The 20,036-nt window shown below is 49.6% G+C and overlaps 2 protein-coding genes across 8 annotated transcripts in view; one reads left to right on the top strand and one right to left on the bottom strand.

Moving 5' to 3' along the window:
• The window catches only part of LOC116967431 (protein FAM160B1-like), a 56,815-nt gene extending 48,800 nt beyond the window's left edge, over nt 1-8,015 (top strand). For all 5 annotated transcript variants that reach the window (XM_033013985.1, XM_033013987.1, XM_033013983.1 and 2 more), the window contains one exon: nt 7,381-8,015. In XM_033013985.1, coding sequence (XP_032869876.1) covers nt 7,381-7,483 — 103 coding nt within the window. In that variant the 3' untranslated portion in view covers nt 7,484-8,015. The remainder of the gene's footprint in view (nt 1-7,380) is intronic.
• A 1,254-nt stretch (nt 8,016-9,269) lies between these two features.
• brf2 (BRF2 RNA polymerase III transcription initiation factor subunit) lies at nt 9,270-19,721 on the bottom strand. Of its 3 annotated transcripts, none has more exons than XM_033013990.1 (5): nt 19,500-19,721; nt 18,650-18,709; nt 14,565-14,886; nt 10,467-11,079; nt 9,270-10,418 (listed from the first exon to the last, which is right to left on the bottom strand). In XM_033013990.1, exons 1-5 carry the CDS (start codon nt 19,651-19,653, stop codon nt 9,780-9,782), a joined length of 1,788 nt encoding a protein of 595 aa, XP_032869881.1. In that variant the 5' UTR covers nt 19,654-19,721; the 3' UTR covers nt 9,270-9,779. The 3 variants fall into 3 exon arrangements, with proteins under 3 accessions (XP_032869881.1, XP_032869882.1, XP_032869880.1); XM_033013991.1 differs by having other exon boundaries at nt 9,270-10,142; XM_033013989.1 differs by having other exon boundaries at nt 9,270-11,079.
• Nucleotides 19,722-20,036: the final 315 nt, after the last annotated feature.

The following is a 20,036-nucleotide window of genomic DNA, read 5'->3' as shown; positions in this document are numbered from 1 at the left end:
CGCAATACTCCAGGTGTGGTCTCACCAAGACCCTGTACAACTGCAGTAGAACCTCCCTGCTCCTATACTCAAATCCTTTTGCTATGAATGCTAACATACCATTCGCTTTCTTCACTGCCTGCTGCACCTGCATGCCTACTTTCAATGACTGGTGTACCATGACACCCAGGTCTCATTGCATCTCCCCTTTTCCTAATGGGCCACCATTCAGATAATAGTCTACTTTCCTGTTTTTGCCACCAAAGTGGATAACCTCACATTTATCCACATTATACTGCATCTGCCATGCATTTGCCCACTCACCCAGCCTATCCAAGTCACCTTGCAGCCTCCTAGCATCCTCCTCACAGCTAACACTGCCCCCCAGCTTCGTGTCATCCGCAAACTTGGAGATGTTGCATTCAATTCCCTCGTCCAAATCATTAATATATATTGTAAATAGCTGTGGTCCCAGCACTGAGCCTTGCGGTACCCCACTAGTCACTGCCTGCCTTTGTGAAAAGGACCTGTTTACTCGTACTATTTGCTTCATGTCTGCCAGCCAGTTCTCTATCCACATCAATACTGAACCCCCAATATCGTGTGCTTTAAGTTTGTATACTAATCTCTTATGTGGGACCTTGTCGAAAGCCTTCTGAAAGTCCAGATATAACACATCCACTGGTTCTCCCTTATCCACTCTACTAGTTACATCCTCGGGAAATTCTATAAGATTCATCAGACATGATTTACCTTTTGTAAATCCATGCTGACTTTGTCCAATGATTTCACCACTTTCCAAATGTGCTGCTATCCCATCATTAATAACTGACTCTAGCAGTTTCCCCACTACCAATGTTAGACTAACAGCTCTGTAATTCCCCGTTTTCTCTCTCCCTCCCTTTTTAAAAAGTGGGGTTACATTAGTTACCCTCCAATCCTCAGGAACTACTCCAGAATCTAAAGAGTTTTGAAAAATTATCATTAATGCATCCACTATTTCTGGGGCTACTTCCTTAAGTACTCTGGGATGGAGCCTATCTGGCCCTGGGGATTTATCGGCCTTAAATCCATTCAATTTACCTAACACCACTTCCCGGCTAACCTGGATTTCACTCAGCTCCTCCATCTCATTTGACCCCCGCTCCCCTGCTGTTTCCGGCAGATTATTTATGTCTTCCTTAGTGAAGACAGAACATAAGTAGTTATTCGTGTTCAAAAGGGAACTGCAGATGCTGGAATATCGAAGGTACACAAAATTGCTGGGGGAACTCAGCGGGTGCAGCAGCATCTATGGAGCGAAGGAAATAGGCGACGTTTCGGGCCGAAACCCTTCTTCAGACTGATAGGGGGTGGGGAAAGAAAGAAGGACAAAGGGAGGAGGAGGAGGAGCCCGAGGGCGGGCGGATGGGAGGAGACAGCTAGAGGGTGAAGGAAGGGGAGGGGGGGAGGGGACAGCACGGGCTAGCCAAATTGGGAGAATTCAATGTTGATGCCAAGGGGACGCAAGGACCCCAGACGGAATATGAGGTGCTGTTCCTCCAATTTCCGCTGGTGCTCACTCTGGCAATGGAGGAGACCCAGGACAGAGAGGTCGGATTGGGAATGGGAGGGGGAGTTGAAGTGCTGAGCCACCGGGAGATCAGGTAGGTTATTGCGGACTGAGCGGAGGTGTTCGGCGAAACGGTCGCCCAACCTACGCTTGGTCTCACCGATGTAGATCAGCTGACATCTAGAGCAGCGGATGCAGTAGATGAGGTTGGAGGAGATACAGGTGAACCTTTGTCGCACCTGGAACGACTGCTTGGGACCTTGAATGGAGTCGAGGGGGGAGGTGAAGGGACAGGTGTTGCATTTCTTGCGGTTGCAACGGAAAGTGCCCGGGGAGGGGGTGGTGCGGGAGGGAAGTGAAGAATTGACGAGGGAGTTGCGGAGGGAGCGGTCTTTGCGGAAGGCAGACATGGGGGGAGATGGGAAGATGTGGCGAGTGGTGGGGTCACGTTGGAGGTGGCGGAAATGGCGGAGGATTATGTGTTGTATTTGCCGGCTGGTGGGGTGAAAGGTGAGGACCAGAGGGACTCTGCCCTTGTTGCGTGTGCGGGGATGGGGAGAGAGAGCAGCGTTACGGGGTATGGATGAGACCCTGGTGTGAGCCTCATCTATGGTGGCGGAGGGGAATCCCCGTTCCCTGAAGAACGAGGACATTTCCGATGCCCTGGTATGAAATGTCTCATCCTGGGAACAGATGCGGCGTAGGCGGAGGAATTGGGAGTAGGGGATGGAGTCTTTACAGGGGGCAGGGTGGGAAGACGTGTAGTCCAGATAGCCATGTGAGTCAGTGGGTTTATAATGTATGTCGGTCAGGAGTCTGTCCCCTGCGATGGAGATGGTGAGGTCAAGGAATGGTAGGGAAGTGTCTGAAATCGTCCAGGTGTATTGGAGTGCCGGATGGAAGTTGGTGGTGAAGTGGATGAAGTCAGTCAGTTGTGTGTGGGTGCAGGAGGTGGCACCAAAGCAGTCGTCAATGTAGCGGAGGTAGAGGTCGGGGATGGGGCCCTGGTATGCATTGAACAAGGATTGTTCAACGTGCCCGACAAAGAGGCAGGCGTAGCTGGGTCGTCAATGTAGCGGAGGTAGAGGTCGGGGATGGGGCCCTGGTATGCATTGAGTCGTCAATGTAGCGGAGGTAGAGGTCGGGGATGGGGCCCTGGTATGCATTGATGTCCCAATCCGACCTCTCTGTCCTGGGTCTCCTCCATTGCCAGAGTGAGCACCAGCGGAAATTGGAGGAACAGCACCTCATATTCCGTCTGGGGTCCTTGCGTCCCCTTGGCATCAACATTGAATTCTCCCAATTTGGCTAGCCCGTGCTGTCCCCTCCCCCCCTCCCCTTCCTTCACCCTCTAGCTGTCTCCTCCCATCCGCCCGCCCTCGGGCTCCTCCTCCTCCTCCCTTTGTCCTTCTTTCTTTCCCCACCCCCTATCAGTCTGAAGAAGGGTTTCGGCCCGAAACGTCGCCTATTTCCTTCGCTCCATAGATGCTGCTGCACCCGCTGAGTTCCCCCAGCAATTTTGTGTACCATAAGTAGTTATTCAATTGGTCTGCCATGTCCTTGTACCCCATGATCAATTCACCTGTTTCTGACTGCAAGGGACCTACATTTGTTTTAACTAATCTTTTTCTCTTCACATATCTATAAAAACCTTTGCAGTCAGTTTTTATGTTCCCTGTCAGTTTTCTTTCATAATCTATTTTCCCTTTCCTAATTAAGCCCTTTGTCCTCCTCTGCTGGACAGTGAATTTCTCCCAGTCTTCTGTTAGGCTGCTTTTTCTGGCTAATTTGTATGCTTCATCTTTTGCTTTGATACTATCCCTGATTTCCTTTGTTATCCATGGATGCATTACCTTCCCTGATTTATTCTTTTGCCAAACTGGGATGAACAATTGTTGTAGTTCATCCATGCAGTCTTTAAATGCCTTCCATTGCATATCCGTCGTCAACCCTTTAAGAATCATTTGCCAGTCTATCTTGGCCAATTCACGTCTCATACCCTCAAAGTTACCTTTCTTTAAGTTCAGAACCCTTGTTTCTGAATTATTTATGTCACTCTCCATCCTAATGAAGAACTCAACCATATTATGGTCACTCTTGCCCAAGGGGCCACGCACAAGACTGCTAACTAACCCTTCCTCATTACTCAATACCCAATCTAGAATAGCGTGCTCTCTCGTTGGTTCCTCTACATGTTGGTTTAGAAAACTATCCTGCATACATTCCAAGAAATCCTCTTCCTCAGCACCCCTGCCAATTTGATTCACCCAAACTATATGTAGATTGAAGTCACCCATTATAACTGTTTTACCTTTGTTGCACGCATTTCTAATTTCCTGTTTGATGCCATCCCCAACTTCACTACTACTGTTAGGTGGCCTGTACACAACTCCCACTAGGGTTTTCTGCCCCTTAGTGTTCCGCAGCTCTACCCATATGGATTCCACATCCTCCAAGCTAATGTCCTTCCTTTCTATTGCGTTAATCTCCTCTCTAACGAGCAACGCTACTCCATCTCCTTTTCCTTTGTCTATCCCTCCTGAATATTGAATATCCCTGGATGTTCAGCTCCCAGCCTTGGTCACCCTGGAGCCATGTCTCCGTGATCCCAACTATATCATAGTCATTAATGGCTTTCTGCACATTCAACTCATCCACCTTATTACAAATGCTCCTTGCATTGAGACACAAAGCCTTCAGGCTTGTTTTTACAACACTCTTACCCCTTATACAATTATGTTGAAAAGTGGCCCTTTTTGATTTCATCAGCTGTGGAGGTCCTCCTTGGTCTGCCAGTCCCTTTGCGATTAGGAAGCTCATCAATGCTCTTTCTTCTTAATGATGTTCCAAACGGTTGATTTTGGTAAGCCTAAAGTTTGGCTGATTGACAGTTTTATTCTTGTTTCTCAGTCTCATAATGACTTCTTTGACTTTCATTGGCACAACTTTGGTCCTCATGTTGATAAACAGCAATAAAAGTTTCCAAAGGTGATGGAAAGACTGGAGGAAGGACTAGGTGCTGAGAGCTCTCTTATACCTGCATTATGGAGGTATTTAAACACACCTGAGAAATTTCAAACGCCTGTGAAGCTATGTCCCAAACATTATGGTGCCCTGAAATGTATAAACACAGCTGTAATTTCTACATGGTGAAACCAAAATGTATAAAAATACCCTTTAATAAAATCTAACAATGTGCACTTTAATCACATGTGATTTTTTTTTCCTATTAAATATCTCAAATTGTGGAGTACAGAGGCAATAAATAATTGATGGGTCTTTGTCCCAAACATTATGGAGGGCACTGTAATTCTGATGAACCTCCTCTGCACCTCTCCAAGAGCTTCCACACCCTCTCTGTAATGGGGCGGCCAAAACCGCACGCAATACTCCAAATACAGCTGAACCAAATTCCTATTTAAATGCAAAATGACATAGACATAGAAAATAGGTGCAGGAGGAGGCCATTCGGCCCTTCGAGCCAGCACCGCCATTCATTGTGATCATGGCTAATCGTGCCCAATCAATAACCCGTGCCTGCCTTCTCCCCATATCCCTTGATACCACTAGCCCCTAGAGCCCTATCTAACTCTCTCTTAAATCCATCCAGTGATTTGGCCTCCACTGCCCTCTGTGGCAGGGAATTCCACATATTCACAACTCTCTGGGTGAAAAAGTTTTTTTTCTCACCTCAGCCTTAAATGACCTCCCCTTTATTCTAAGACTGTGGCCCCTGGTACTGGACTCGCACAACATTGGGAAATTTTTTCCTGCATCTAGCTTGTCCAGTCCTTTTATAATTTTATGAGTTTCTATAAGATACCCCCTCATCCTTCTAAACTCCATTGAATACAAGCTTAGTCTTTTCAATCTCTCCTCATACGACAGTCCCGCCATCCCAGGGATCAATCTCGTGAACCTACGCTGCACTGCCTCAATCACAAGGATGTCCTTCCTCAAATTAGGAGACCAAAACTGGACACAATACTCCAGATGTGGTCTTATCAGAGCCCTATACAACTGTAGAAGAACCTCTTTACTCCTATACTGAAATCCTCTTGTTATGAAGGCCAACATTCCATTAGCTTTCTTCACTGCCTGCTGTACCTGCACGCCAACTTTCAGTGACCGTTGTACAAGGAAACCCAGGTCTCGCTGCACCTCCCCCTTACCTAACCTAACCCCATTGAGATAATAATCTGCCCCCTTATTTTTGCCGCCAAAGTGGATAGCCTCTCATTTATCTATATTATACTGCATCTGCCCACTCACTCAACCTGTCCAGGTCACCATGCAACCTTCTAACATCCTCTTCACAGTTCACCCAGCTTTGAGTCATCTGCAAACTTGCTAATGTTGCTCCTAATTCCCTCTTCCAAATCATTAATATATATGGTAAACAGTTGCCTGAGTATTTCCTGTGTCTTGTTTTATTCAAACTTCCAGGTTTAATTTCTTCCCTCTTCTCCATTTCCACCTGAGGAATCTCCTTATAAATCAATGATCAGGCCATCCCGTCATCTTCTGCAGTTCATTGCTCTTTAGTTTAAGTTAAGTGATCGTGGACTCAGGAACTGCAGGTGCTGGTTTACAAAATAAGATACATAGTACTGGCGTAACTCAGCGGGTCAAGCAGCATGGATAGGCAATGTTTCAGGTCAGGACCCTTTTTCAGATGGATTGGACTAATAGAGGGGTAGAAGAAAGTGGAAGAGAGGAGGGGCCAGGTCAGAGTGATAGGTGGATACAGATGAGGGGGATTTTTGACAGGCAGATAGTTAGACAAAGAGCAGAGATGAAAAGACAGAAGGTGTGAGGCAATAGGATTGTCGACGTGAATTGTGAAGCTAGAGGAAGGAATGAAGGCGGAAGAGGAAAAATGGCTACGTCCAGGAGGGGGCACTGGAAGGGTGGGTGGGGTGGGGGAGAAAAGGGAGCTTTATTTGTAATATTATAGTTTGATAGAGAGATTTATGAGTCGGACAGTAATACCATTACAAATGGGAGTAAAATGAGACGCAGGATTGAAACTGGATGAACCCTTGATCAGATTGTCTCCATATCTGTGTTGGAATTCCATGTTGAAAGACCACCAGGGGGCGCCGTATGATTGGCAGCCCCGCCAACAGTCTGTTTTTTGTCTTTTTTTCAATTTTTTGTGTTTTAAAAGTTTGTGTAAATGTTCTCTGGTTTGTTTTATGTGGGGGTAGGAGTCGGGGGAAAATTTTTCAGTTTCTTACCTTGCCGGAGATGCGATTAATTTTCGGATCGCATAATCCGGTCGCTCTGCAGCCAACCATCGATGGAGCTGGAGGCCACCTTGGACTGACCTTGGGCCCCACCGCGGGGTGTGGACTTACATCGGAGTCGATCCCTTACATGGGATCACTCTAACCTCGGCTTGCGGACTTTACATCGAGAGCTCATAATCTCGGGAGAGGCCGTGGATGTCGGGAGCTCCAACGTCACGGAAGGTTCGACCAGCCCCGATACGGGGTTCGATCGTCCGACACGGGTGAGCTGACATCCCCTCGATGCAGGAGCTGATCGCCTCGACGCGGAGGGTCCACCGCTGGCTACGGGAGTCAGCGGTGGATCCTCCGCTGGAGGCCCCCGACCGCGGGAGAGCTAAGGGAAGAGATTGAACTTTTCTCCGCCTTCCATCACAGAGAGGAATGTGGAGGAGGCTATGCTGGATGTTTATGTTAAAATGTGTTTTGTGTGTTCTGTTGCTTTTTATTTGTTAGACTGACTTGGCAAATGAAATTCCTCGTATGTTGCAAAACAGACTTGGCTAATAAAGTAATATTAAGATTGTGATTGTAATTGAATTGTGTGACCGTTTGCAGGGTGGACCACGCTACCATGCTGAAAGGAGTGATCGTCTTGGAGGAGTTCTGCAAGGAGCTGGCTGCGATATCGTTTATCAAATACTCGCCAGAGCCTGACTAATGCCCAGGCTGGGAGGTCAGAGCATTGACAGATTACTGAACTGTACTACTGAATGTGTACATCAGCTCCCACTTCCCTGGAGCCTTGACAGTCCATCCACCTGCTCTTAGTCAGCAGTGACTTCACATCATTGTGTTTTTAAAAGACTATTCTTGCTTCCTTGAAAGATTAACATCCTGACTTTAATGATGAAATAAATCTGCAGCCATGGGTGTGTGTGGGTAAGGTGTACAGCGCTGCGGAGACTTGTGACTCCTTGTCCATCCATGGACTCTGATCTCCTGCCTGCAATCCATCCTCCGTCCTTTCCACAATAGCCTCCTTTTCTGAAATGCAATCTTGCACTATTATCCGCTGACAATTCTCCCTGCCTCTGGGTACACAGGGTGTATGATTATGTTAAGTAATTTCAGTGAAATGTTTCAGCATTTCTAAATTGTCAGGATGTAAATGCATGTTTTATTTATTTGTCTGTAAAGATGATTTAATTATAAGGATGCCAGGTTGTTTCTAGATGCAAGCAGCCTTTCAATGCAGAGTCTGTGTTACTTTGTACATGTTGAGCGGAGGCGAGAGGGATCAGTGACACGGTTTAACTAGAATCTAGAGTCCTGCGACCAGCAGCAATGGAAGAGTGAAACTCCAAACCATCAACATTCTCTGGTGTTCCCAGCTCTCAGTCCAGGGATTGTCACTCCCCTTAGCTCAGGGTTTGAGCTTCCCACATGCCTCGAGTCAATGAGATGGTCTTGGATCTGTGGGGGTGGGGGTTGGGGTTGGGTGTTCTGAGGTCTATCCCCATTGCTGAGCACCAGCTCACTGAATTACTCAGCAAGTCCAGTAAACTGCAGGTTGGAGAATGAATTTTCTCCAACTCTAGCTGCTCATTCCCCTGGTAGAGTTAGAGGTTGGTGGGTGGTCCTGATGCATATCCATTGTGGACCCAGGTTGCGATGTTTGAGAGTCGGGGTACACAGCCGTGCCCTGGGGCAGGCGGCCGGTCCCAGGGGTACACAGCATGTCCCCAGGGGACCAGAGGGATGCGTGTTGGAAACATGTTTCATCAGGTGGAACTGCACGCACACTGTTTGTGGATTGTCGTCACACCGTCTCCCAAGACAGAGAGCAGCAACATATTCATAACAGCAGCAGTTGGATTTATTCATCAAAGACACATACCCAGAGTGTAAAGGTGTTGACTGTGTATCAACCCTGGAGCACATTCTAAAGCCTCTGGTAAAAAATATTTTTATTAAACAAATAGATTTGTTCAGAGTATCCATCCCACCATTTTATGTTAGTGAAATGAAACATTAGCTGCTGACAATTTTTTAAATTTACATTTGATCACTACTCATTCTGACTTGAAAGCCTTGTGGCAGTGCAGAGCTCTCTGTCCCACTCAGTGGAGTGTGGGACACAGTGTATTCCCGTGTGGAGTGCCACACCGGCAAATACTGCTGTTTGTAGTGGCAATAATTGACAGTCCCATCTGTCCACCTGATGAATGTGAAACAGCCAACAGCCACTTCACATTGGATTTTCCTCTGCAGACAACATTCACCACTCCAGCAAGCTGGGGCAGACAAATCTTCTGGTTACAATGTCAATGTGGTTCCGAGTTTAGCACCAGACAAAATGTGAAGGAAGGAACTGCAGATGTTGGTTTAAATCAAAGATAAGCACAAAATACTGGAGTAACTCAGCAGGACAGGCAGCATCTCTGGAGAGAAGGAATGGGTGATGTTTCGGGTCGAGACCCTGACATGCAGCCCGAAAATGCTGAGTTACTCCAGCATTTTGTGTCTATCTCTGAATAGCATCAGATAGAGAATAAGCACAGGTGAAATGAACACTAATGTGTCTGGTTTAATGTTGTCAGTCAGGGTGTGCAGTAAACCCTGGGGCAGAACCGTTGAACAATGAGGTGTTGCTCAAGAGATCACCTGCTGGAGGAACTCACCGGGTCCAGCAGCATCTGTTGAAGGAAATACACAATATTTTGGGTCGGGGCCATTCTTGAGACGGATGGAGATGCAGTTCTAGTAGACATTGCAGCACAGGGCAATGGAAGTCACAGACCCATGGACGGGGCACTGAGAGCCAGCTCCTGGGTACAGATGCCCTCTGCACCAGCCCGTCCCAGTGAGATATCAGTCAAAGTGTCAACTAGCCAGTCAGTGAAAGCACAGGCAGAGCACATTGTTCCCCGTGAGTCGAGGCGCCATTTGCCCAGGAAGGAGCAGTAGGCATGTGCCAGCGCAGGGACCCAGGACGGGTCGGGCCGGGCAGCAGGTCACTGGGTAAGGATGGCATTTGCTGCCTGGAAGGCTGCAACTTCGTCGGGTGTCCGCAGGTATTGCTCAATCTCACTGTCCGATATCTCCTCCTCTCCCGTGACTATGGGACCGCTGCAGCTCCCCTCCGATTCCCGCCTGAAACGTCGTCTCTTGGTTTGTGTGAGGCACGGAGGCAGGAACACCGGAGCTGAGTGTTTCTGGCTGGCGCCTGGTTCCCGGGCCTGGCTCTGCTGCTGGTGCCCGCTGCTGGACTCTGGGTGTGCCCGGTTCACCCACTGCTGAACTTCACTGCTGCCCTCATCTCCCTGTGCCCAGCACGGCTGCAGTTGGTGGCCATTGTTGCCCTTGTCTCCCTGTGCCTGGCATGGCAGGGGCTGGAGCCTGCTATTGCCCACTTCTCCTTGTGCCTGGCATGGCTGCTGTTGGAGCTTGCTGCTGCCCTTGCCCTGTGCTTGACTGACCCATTGCTTAACCCCGCTGTTGCCATCGTCACCCTGTACCCGGCACGGCTCCTGTTGGTGGCTATTGTTGCCCCCGTCCTGTTCATAACTAACATGCATAACCTCACTGTTGCCCTCACTGTGTACCTGGCACAGTTGGGACTGGTGCCCACTGATGCCATCATCTCCCTGTGCCTGGCATTGTTGGGACTGGTGCCCACTGATGCCCTCATCTCCCTGTACCTGGCAAGGTTGGGACTGGTGCCCACTGATGCCCTCATCTCCCTGTGCCCGGCATTGTTGGGACTGGTGCCCACTGATGCCCTCATCTCCCTGTACCTGGCAAGGTTGGGACTGGTGCCCACTGCCGCTCTTGTCTCCCTGTGCCTGGCATAGTTGCTGTTGGAGGTCGCTGCTGCCCCCTTCCCCACACTTGTATTCGGCCCCAGCGCGGTCCAGTGTCCGGCGAAGGAGCAAGTCGCGGTGGCGGAGAACATCGCCGGCATACTTCACGGCGGTCCTGGCGTCGACCGTCTGAGTTGGCAGCCAGGGCAGCTGTGCGGCCAGTGTGGCCAGCACTCCGGTCATCTCCCGCACCCGCTGGGGGGCAGGGGGCGGCAGGCCGATCCCTGCCATCCGGCAGAAGCGGCCCAGGCTACAGCTCAGGCGCTGCACCGGCTGCAGCGACTGCCACGACAGATATGCCGCGGCCGTGAGGATGGGCACCGGGTGTCTGCCTGTCACCAGCCACGTCTCAGCCGCCAACTCCACCAGCTGCAGTGCCCGCTGCACCAGCTTGTCCTTGTCCTCCACGTACACAGCGGGCACCCGACCAGAATTCTGGAACAGCTGTAACCTGGTGGCAGATCAGAATCAGAGTCAGCGAGCAGCACACACCATCGCCAGCGCAAACCCCTTGGCTGTGAACTCCTGGCCATTCTTCCTATCGTCTCCATGCTAACCTGTCAGCCCTCTGCACCTCAGCCTCAGGTCCACAGGTGGTTAGGGGGGGGGCAGATTTTTCCCCCTGACACCCTCTCAGCCAGAGCCCAGTCATTGCATGAAACAATGTTCCTCATTTCCTTCCAGGCCAATGAATAAGAGCCATAGAGTGATACAGTATGGAAACAGGTCCTTCGGGTCCAACATGTCCCAGCTACACTAGTCCTACCTGCCTGCACTTGGTCCATATCCCTCCAAACCTGTCCAAATACATTTTTATATGAAATCTCCCTTCAGCCTCAGAATCATAGACCAATACAGCACATCAACAGGCCCTTCAGTTCATCCACGAGTTTCTCAAAACCTGTATTCTCCATTGACAACAACCTTGTCAATCTTCTCTCTGCCTCTGCAGAGTAGTCAGACGGCTCCTGTAATGTGGTGACTGGAGCTGGTCGGTGTTGTATAAATCCTGAACATTCTCCAGTCCCAGCCACGGTCACAGGAGGAAGCTACCCGGCAGACATACGAGAATGATTCAAGCATGTTCTCGAAGCTTCCCTGCAGAGATGCGACATTCCCAGTGTCTGCTGGAAACCTCTGGGCCACGCTGCTCAGAGAAGGTATATTTTTAATGTAGTTGGGAGCAGAAGAGATTCCAAATAGAGTGGGATTCCGACAACTTCCTTCTTACATACTGTCTTGGCCAACAAGGAGAATCGGCCTGTATGCTTTCATCTCACAGCCCGTAGTGTACAATACAAGAGCATTCAATGAAGGTCTTTGGAGCATAGGGAGCTGAGGGGTGACCTTACCAAGGCGTTCAACATCAAATGAAGTTTAGGGGTAACATGAGGGGGAACTTCTTTACTCAGAGAGTGGTAGCTGTGTGGAATGAGCTTCCAGTGAAGGTGGTGGAGGCAGGTTCGTTTTTATCATTTAAAAATAAATTGGATAGTTATATGGATGGGAAAGGAATGGAGGGTTATGGTCTGAGCGCAGGTATATGGGACTAGGGGAGATTATGTGTTCGGCACGGACTAGAAGGGTCGAGATGGCCTGTTTCCGTGCTGTAATTGTTATATGGTTATATGTTATATGGTTAAATTAATGCTCATAGTCTTTTTCCCCAGGGAGCGGATTCTAAAACTAGAGGCCATCGGCTTACGGTGAGAGTGCAGAGATTTAAGAGGAACCTCGGGCAACTTTTTCACTCAGTACTGGAACAAGCTGCCAGAAGACCGTATATAACCGGATACAATTGTAATGCCTTTTAAATGGCATTTGGATAGATATTATATGGATCGGAAGGGATTAGAGAGATTGGGGAAAAAATCAGACAAATGGCATTAGCCTAGTATGCCAACTTGGTTGGCAGGGATATGATGGGCTGAAGAGCCTGTTTCCATGCTGTACAGGTCTATGACTCCTGCCCAGTATCCTCTCATTTACTGTGTTCTGCTGCACTTCCTGTCAGTCCTTAAACCCAGCTGCAAACAACTTGTTTTATGCTCACAATAAATGCCACAAAAGTATTGAGCCTTTGCAGTTCAGCTCCATGTTTCCTTCAATCAACCGAGAGATATTTATCTGCTGCTGGTAATATATTTGTTCGCTTTCAAAAATGCCAACTCCATTTTTTCCCCTATGTTCAGATTACCCCAATCAGTGGCGCACTGTACAGCTCTGACATCCTCTGCCCCTTTTGTACAGACCACCATGTGATATTCAGGACAGCACAGTGACCCAATTAGTGCAGCGGCTGCCTCAGCCTAGTGGCCCGGGTTCAGTCCTGACCTCCAGTGCTGTCTGTGTGGGCTTTACACATTCTCCCTGAGACTGCATGGGCTGCCTTCAGTTGGGTTAGATGGCTGCTACAAATTGCCCCAAGTGTGTAGGTGAGAGATGCTGGGAATGTGGGGCGTATAAAACAAGTTGAGGTGGGATAAGGTGTAAAGAATGGGTAGTGGTTGTGCACTATGGGCAGCACAATGGTGCAGTGGTAGAATTGCTGCCTTAGAGAGCCAGAGACCCAGCTTCAATGCTGACTACAAGTGCTGCCTTTACGGAGTTTGTACGTTCTCCGTGACCGCATGGGTTTTCTCCGAGATTGTCAGTTTCCTCCCACACTCCAAAGACGTACAGGTTTGTAGGTTGATTGACTTGGTAAAATTGTAAATTGTCCCTAGTGTGTGTGTAGGATAGTGTTAGTGTCCGGGGATCGCTGGTCGGCAATGACTCGGTAGGCCGAAGGGCCTGTTTCCACATTGTATCTCCAAACTAAACTAAAACAAATTGAAGGTAGACACAAAATGCTGGAGTAACTCAGCGGGACAGGCAGCATCTCTGGAGACGTTTCGGGTCAAGACCCTTCTGCTGGAGTAACTCAGCGGGACAGGCAGCATCTCTGGTGACGTTTCGGGTCAAGAACCTTCTGCAGACCTCAACACAAATTGAGGCAGGATAAGGTGTGAAGAATGGGTAGCAAATGGTCAGCATGAATTTGGTGGGCTGAATGGCCTGTTTCCAGACTGTACCTCTCAGTGACTTTTGCCCTTGGCCTCCACATGTCATCTGTTCCCTATGCTTGTTCCTTCACTCTCCCAAAGCCCTTTGCATCCTGTGAGGAATTCTTGCCCAGTGCTGTCCATGGCTGGGCAATGGGGAATCGTGCCGTGAAGAGAAATTTCTCCCCTCCCCAGTGTGGGCTTCACCTCGATTCTCAGGACCCCTGCATGCAAGGTCTGGATAGGATTGAGATACTGTGGGATTCCAAATAATCGCACTGCCCAGTAACAGCCAACGTTAGCAACCTGCAGGCAGGATGTTGCCACGACTGGAGCGTTTGACATAAGGAGAGGCTGGGCAGGCTAGGGATTGTTTGCCCTGAAGTGAAAGAGGCAGAGGGGCGACCTTATAGGGATTAACACAATCACGAGGGGCAGAGCGAAGGTGGATGGGCACCGTTTTCTTCCTCCAGGGTAGGTAGTCTAAAACTAGAAAGGCTCACGTTTAAGGTGAGAGGTGAAAGATTTAAAGGGGACCTGAGGGGTAACTTTTTAAACATCAAGGGTGGTAGGTGTCTGGAAAAAGCTGCCAAAGAAAGTGCTAGATGCAGGGACAATCACAATGTTTAAAAGACACTCGGACATGTGCATGGACAAGAAAGCTTTAGGGTCAAATAAAACATAGAAGAAGAAAGGAAGGAGGAGTGGGTTGTGGGAGCATAGAGTTGGAGGGAAGGGGGAATCATAGAGGGGGGCAGTGAGAGATGAGGTTGTTAAACTGTCTTCGGAGAGAGGAGGAAAACTTCTTCAAAGAAGGACAGCAAGGATGAGAGAGAGAGAGGGGGGAAAGAGAGGGGCAGGGAGGAAGGAGGGGGGAGGGGAATTCACTCACCCATCACAGTGTGTCTTCACCAGGTCATGCAGGCAGAGGCTGGGAATGTCGAGCTGCAGATCCTTGATGAGCTGCAGGAAGACAGCGGAGAAGAGGGGGGGTGGCACGTGGAGGAGGGAGCAGAGGGTGCCCATAGTCAGAGGCCAGTTGTGTTGGCGGCAGGACACCTGGACGCAGCAACCCACTAGGGCCTCCTTCTTGTCCAGGCCCAGGTGCAGGAAGTCGGGGTGGTCGTAGGCACGGCTGTACAGCTCGCTGGCCGAGTCCTGTAGCACGGGCCGCAGACGCAGGATCTGGCACAAGTCACGCACACGCCTCATACCTGTAGACACAGGGCACGCACCGTCACCCAGAGGATGTACACACAGAAAAAGGGGCGGCATGGTGGCGCAATAGTAGAGTTGCTGCCTTACATCGCCAGAGACCATGGTTCGATCCTGTCTACGGATGCTGTCTGTACAGAGTTTGCACGTACTCCACATAACCTATGTGGGATTTTTCCCCATACTCCAAAGCCATACAGGTTTAAAGAATAATTGGCTTGGTATAAATGTACGTGTAGTGTAAGTGTAGGATAGTGTTAGTGTGCGGGGATCGCTAGTTGGCGCAGACTCGGTGGGCCGAAGGGCCCGTTTCCATGCTGTATCACTAAACTAAACAAACAGGGCCATCTGAGGGTGCACGCACAAACGTACACACGCGGTCACCTAGAGGGCCGAGAGATCGCCACACGATCTGCATCATTCCGACAGCCCAGTGGCTAAAGACTGACCGTCACTCTCACACCAAGTGAACAGAGTGCATGGGCAGCATCTCCCCGGGTTACCAACCCCGACCTGTCCAAACCCCACGTACCAGCGATCAAACAACGAGGCTATGTCATTGTGATGCATAAAATGATAAAAGACCTGTTGGTTGTGATATATCTAAATGACTTGGATGGAAATATCAAAAGTAGATAAAAATGCTGGAGAAACTAGCGAGTGAGGCAGCATCTATGGAGCGAAGAAATAGGTGACATTTCGGGTCGAGACCCTTCTTCAGACTGATGTGGGGGTGGTGGGGGCGGGAAGAAGAAAGGGAGGAGTGGGTTGTGGGAGCATAGAGTTGGAGGGAAGGGGGAATTATAGAGGGGGGGCAGTGAGAGATGAGGTTGTTAAACTGTCTTCGGAGAGAGGAGGAAAACTTCTTCAAAGTAGGATGATATCGAATGGTCGGTTAGCATTGCTTGCAGATGACACCAACATTGGTGGAGTTGCAGAAGCTGAGGAAGGCTGTCAAAGTATACAGTTGCAGAAATGGGTGGAAATGTCATAGTCTAGAGGACATGGTTTAGAGGTGAGGGGCATAACCCTCCTATCCTTGCATATCCACACTCCTCTTAAACGCCACTGTCGTATCTGCCTCCACCACCACCGCTGGCAGTGCGTCCCAGGCACTCACGTACTCACCACCCCGTGTAAAATGAAACCTTGCCCTGCACATATTCTTTAATCCAACTCACCAGTCATTTTGTGGTCCCTTTTGGCCCTTCTAACCACCCACTTTCGTTATTTTCTCCTGGATTCATCTTCCACCTGTCTGATTTAATCTTCTTAATCTTGCATATGCCTCTTTTTGTTTTTGACCAACTTTTGCCACTTCTTTGGTCCTCCAAGGTCCCCTTACTTTGCTGTCCTTATCCCTCTTCCCCACTGGAACATGCTGGTTCTGATCTTTGATCAACTGGCTTGTGAGCGAGTGCCACATTATATGGACTAACCCAAAACAACTGATCCCAGTTGCACTCGAGCTCCTGCCTAATAAGGTTGCAGCCTGACTCCAAATTTAGTTCCCTCCAGACGTTGCTCAACACAATATTAAAACCGATGGAGTTGTAATCACTATCCCCAAAATTCTCTTCCATTGAAACACCAGTCACCAGGCCAAGCTCATTTCCCAACACAGGGTCTAGTACGTTCTCTTCCAGGATTGAACTATCCACATACTGGTTCAAGAAACCCTCGGATACACCTCACAAATTCTGCCCGTCTAAGCCTTTGGCATCGAGCAAGTCCCAGTCAATATTGGGGAAGTTAAAATCATCCAGCAACCTTTTTTGCTTGGGCATTTTTCGGTAATCTGTCTATATATGTCCCCATTGGGGAGGGGGTGGGGTTATAATACAATCTCATTAGATTGCTTGCACACATCTTATTTTTCAGCTCCACCCATACCGCCTCAGCGAACAAACCCTCTAATACGTCCTCTCTGAGTGCCGCCGCGACAGTCTCCCCGATTGACAGTGCACCTCCTCCACCTCTTTTGCCTCCCTCCCGACCGTATCTGAAACAACGAAACCCTGGAACATTGAGCTGCCAGTGGAGTCCCTCTCGCAACCACGTTTCCACAATGGCCACATCATCATTGTCCCAAGCACCGATCCAGGCTCCTCAAAACATCAAGGATTGTTGCGTACAGCCTTGCTTGTTTGGAAATAAAGACTTCAGCATCAACATATTCCTTCACGCATCCCGTCTGCCCTTCCACTGAGATTTACTGTTCCTGACCTCTACCTTCCGATCACTCCTTCCATTTTCTGATCCATTACCCCGGTTCCCACCCCTCTGGTCTAAACTCTCCCAGGAAGCACTAGTGCACTCCCCTGCTCCCTCCAGTTCAGGTGCAACTGAAAGGCCCAGACTGAGTGGATGCGGAGAGGATGTTTCCACTAGTGGGAGAGTCTAGGAGCAGAGGGCACAGCCTCAGAATAAAAGGACGTACCTTTAGAAAGGAGATAAGGAGGAATTTCTTTAGCCAGAGGATGGTGAATCAGTGGAATTCATTGTCACAGACGGCTGCGGAGACCAGGTCAGTGAGTATTTTTAAACCAGAGATTGACAGGTTCTTGATTAGTAAGAGTGTCAAAGGTTATGGTGAGAAGGCAGGAGAATGGGGCTAAGAGGGAAAGATGAAATAGCCATGATTGAATGGCAGAGTAGACTCGATGAGCCAAATGGCCTGATTCTTATGAACTGGTCACCTCTGTCCCAGAGAGATTACAATGGTCCAAAAGTCTGAAACCCTACCCCAACTCTTGTGCTAAGCATTCATCTGTTCCATCTTCCTATTCTAACGAGCATGTGGTACTGGATGTAATCCATAGATTACTACCCATGAGGTCCAGCTTTTTAATCTTCTGCTTCACTCCCTCTATTCACTCTGCAGGCAACACACCATCCTGGAGCCCTGACTGCTGCCACAGTATCTCCCATCTGCCCTCCTTACTAATGAATCTTCTACCACTGTGGCTCTATCTCTCTTTACCCATCCCCGCCGTGCCTCAGTGCCAGTCCCAGTGCCTCCGTGCCAGTCCCGGTGTCTCCATGCCAGTCCCAGTGCCTCCGTGCCAGTCCCGGTGTCTCCATGCCAGTAACCAGGAAGGTGCATTTATTTGAGGGGAATGGTTACATGGGATTCTGCCCTCTGCCTGGTGGTCATTCATCTCCTCTCTGCCTGTTCCTCACATGTGACTACCTAGCTGTAACTCCTACCTATGACACTCGCACACCCCTGGATAATCCTGAGCTCATCCAGCTGCAGTTCCCTGACATGACCCTGAAAGAGCTGCAGCTAAATACATCTCCTGCAGGTGCAGGCCTCAGGGGCACTGGAAATCCCCCTGACAGCCAACATCCTACATGGAGAGCATTATACTCTCCCATCTGCCATCTCAACTGCACCACGGGTGAATACACACAGAAACAGACACCTCCATCTGCATTAACCTCTGCTCAGAGCCCAGACTAAAGGCTAGTGTTCTCTGAAGGATTGCACACAGATATGTCCACACAGGATTGCACCTGAACAGACTGGCTTCTAATTGTTGATGAATCCCTTTGCATTGTTTATTAAATTGAATGATAATGTGGAAACAGGCCCTTTGGCTCAACTTGCTCACACCGATGTTAAAGATGGGACGATATGAACAACATTGGGAGCAACAACAATGTCCAACACGATGGGGCCAAAATACTTATTTCATGTCCCAGCCTTGCCATGCAGATAATTTGAAGATGTCCTCGTTTTCTAATTCAATACCTTACCTTGCAACTTATTACGGCAGGGCTTTCTCACTTCAGCTGTGCTGTCCGTGTATCTCACAGCTGTGGATGCAAAGAAATGAACTCAGTGAGAGGGGACAGAGGCTACAGGGGAAGAGCAGTGGGTGCAGAGAGAGACTCCTGCACACCAAAGATCCTATAGCAAGCTCCTATAGGATCTTTGCCGCACACAGCGTGGTCACTGGGCAGTACTGAGGACTAAAGAAGGGTCTCAACGCGAAACGACATCCATTCCTTCTCTCCAGAGATGCTGCCTGTCCCGCTGAGTTACTCCAGCATTTTGTATGTGTCTGCTGCTAGGGACCAGAGGCTGGCCCGTTCTCTCTCTCCCCCCCACCCACAACCCCAACTATCATAAAGGAGCGGCTGCGATCGGTGTTCCGATCCAGGGATGACCAGTCAAGAACCAGAGAGAGTATGTGGACGCTCCGGTCTCCAACCCCCGGTGTGGGCAGCAGGTTTACCTCACCCTCCCTCTGTGTTGCTGACCGCTGGACTGATCTCTGGACTCCAGAGTCAAGAGTGTTTCAATGTCATATGTACCGGAACAGAACTATAAAATTCCTACTTAGCAGCACAACAGAGATGTAAACACAGTACTTCAGAGATAACATGATAAAACAAATAAAATAAAATCAATAAATTAAAAAATTATAATATTAGTGCAAATCAAAACAAAAGCCCTAAGTCAGTAGTCTTGTAGTCTAGTCAGTAGTCAACCGGGACAGTCTGTAGTTTAGTTTGTGGCCTTGTTGTTGTTTGGGAAGAAGCAGTTCCTCAACCCGGCCGTCCCCGGGCCGAGAGTCAATCCCACTCCCCTCCCCCCGCGTACCCTGCAGGAAGGCCTCCTCGGAGCGGGCGGTGGTGAGCAGGCCCTCAGACAACAGGCAGCCGCAGTCGGTGCACACCAGGTGGCTCTGGCTGTAGTGAGCGTCTTCCTCCACGGCGGCAGAGCCGCATTCGGGGCAGCGCAGCGAGCTCGCCATCCCGCCACCCGGGGCTGCGGCTGTGACCGGGCAAGCGGCCGTGCTCCAGCTCCACTCCCGCCCCTCACACAGCGCCGCCTGCCTATATCAAACATGGCGGCCGTCTATGCGCCCTATCACAGCCTGCCTGTCTCAAACAAGGCGGCCGTCTATGCGCCCTATCACAGCCCGCCTGTCTCAAACATGGCGGCCGTCTATGCGACTTGTCACAATCCGCCTGTCTCAAACATGGCGGCAGTCTATGCGCCCTATCACAGCCTGCCTGTATCAAACATGGCGGCCGTCTATGCGCCCTATCACAGCCCGCCTGTCTCAAACATGGCGGCTGTCTATGCGACTTGTCACAATCCGCCTGTATCAAACATGGCGGCCGCCTATGCGCC

The sequence above is a fragment of the Amblyraja radiata genome, chromosome 39 (genome assembly GCF_010909765.2).
Source record: "Amblyraja radiata isolate CabotCenter1 chromosome 39, sAmbRad1.1.pri, whole genome shotgun sequence".
Taxonomy (NCBI): domain Eukaryota; kingdom Metazoa; phylum Chordata; class Chondrichthyes; order Rajiformes; family Rajidae; genus Amblyraja; species Amblyraja radiata.
The sequence above is the reverse complement of the archived record's forward strand: the minus strand, read 5'-3'. Positions and strand labels throughout refer to the sequence as shown.

Coding starts and splice junctions, on each gene's coding strand:
- brf2 (XM_033013989.1), bottom strand. CDS start 19,653: ATGGCGAGCTCGCTGCGCTGCCCCGAATGCGGCTCTGCCGCCGTGGAG. Junction 14,887..18,649: donor CTGCCGTAATAAGTTGCAAG/GTAAGGTATTGA, acceptor CTGTGTCTACAG/GTATGAGGCGTGTGCGTGAC. Junction 11,080..14,564: donor GTGAAGACACACTGTGATGG/GTGAGTGAATTC, acceptor ATCTGCCACCAG/GTTACAGCTGTTCCAGAATT.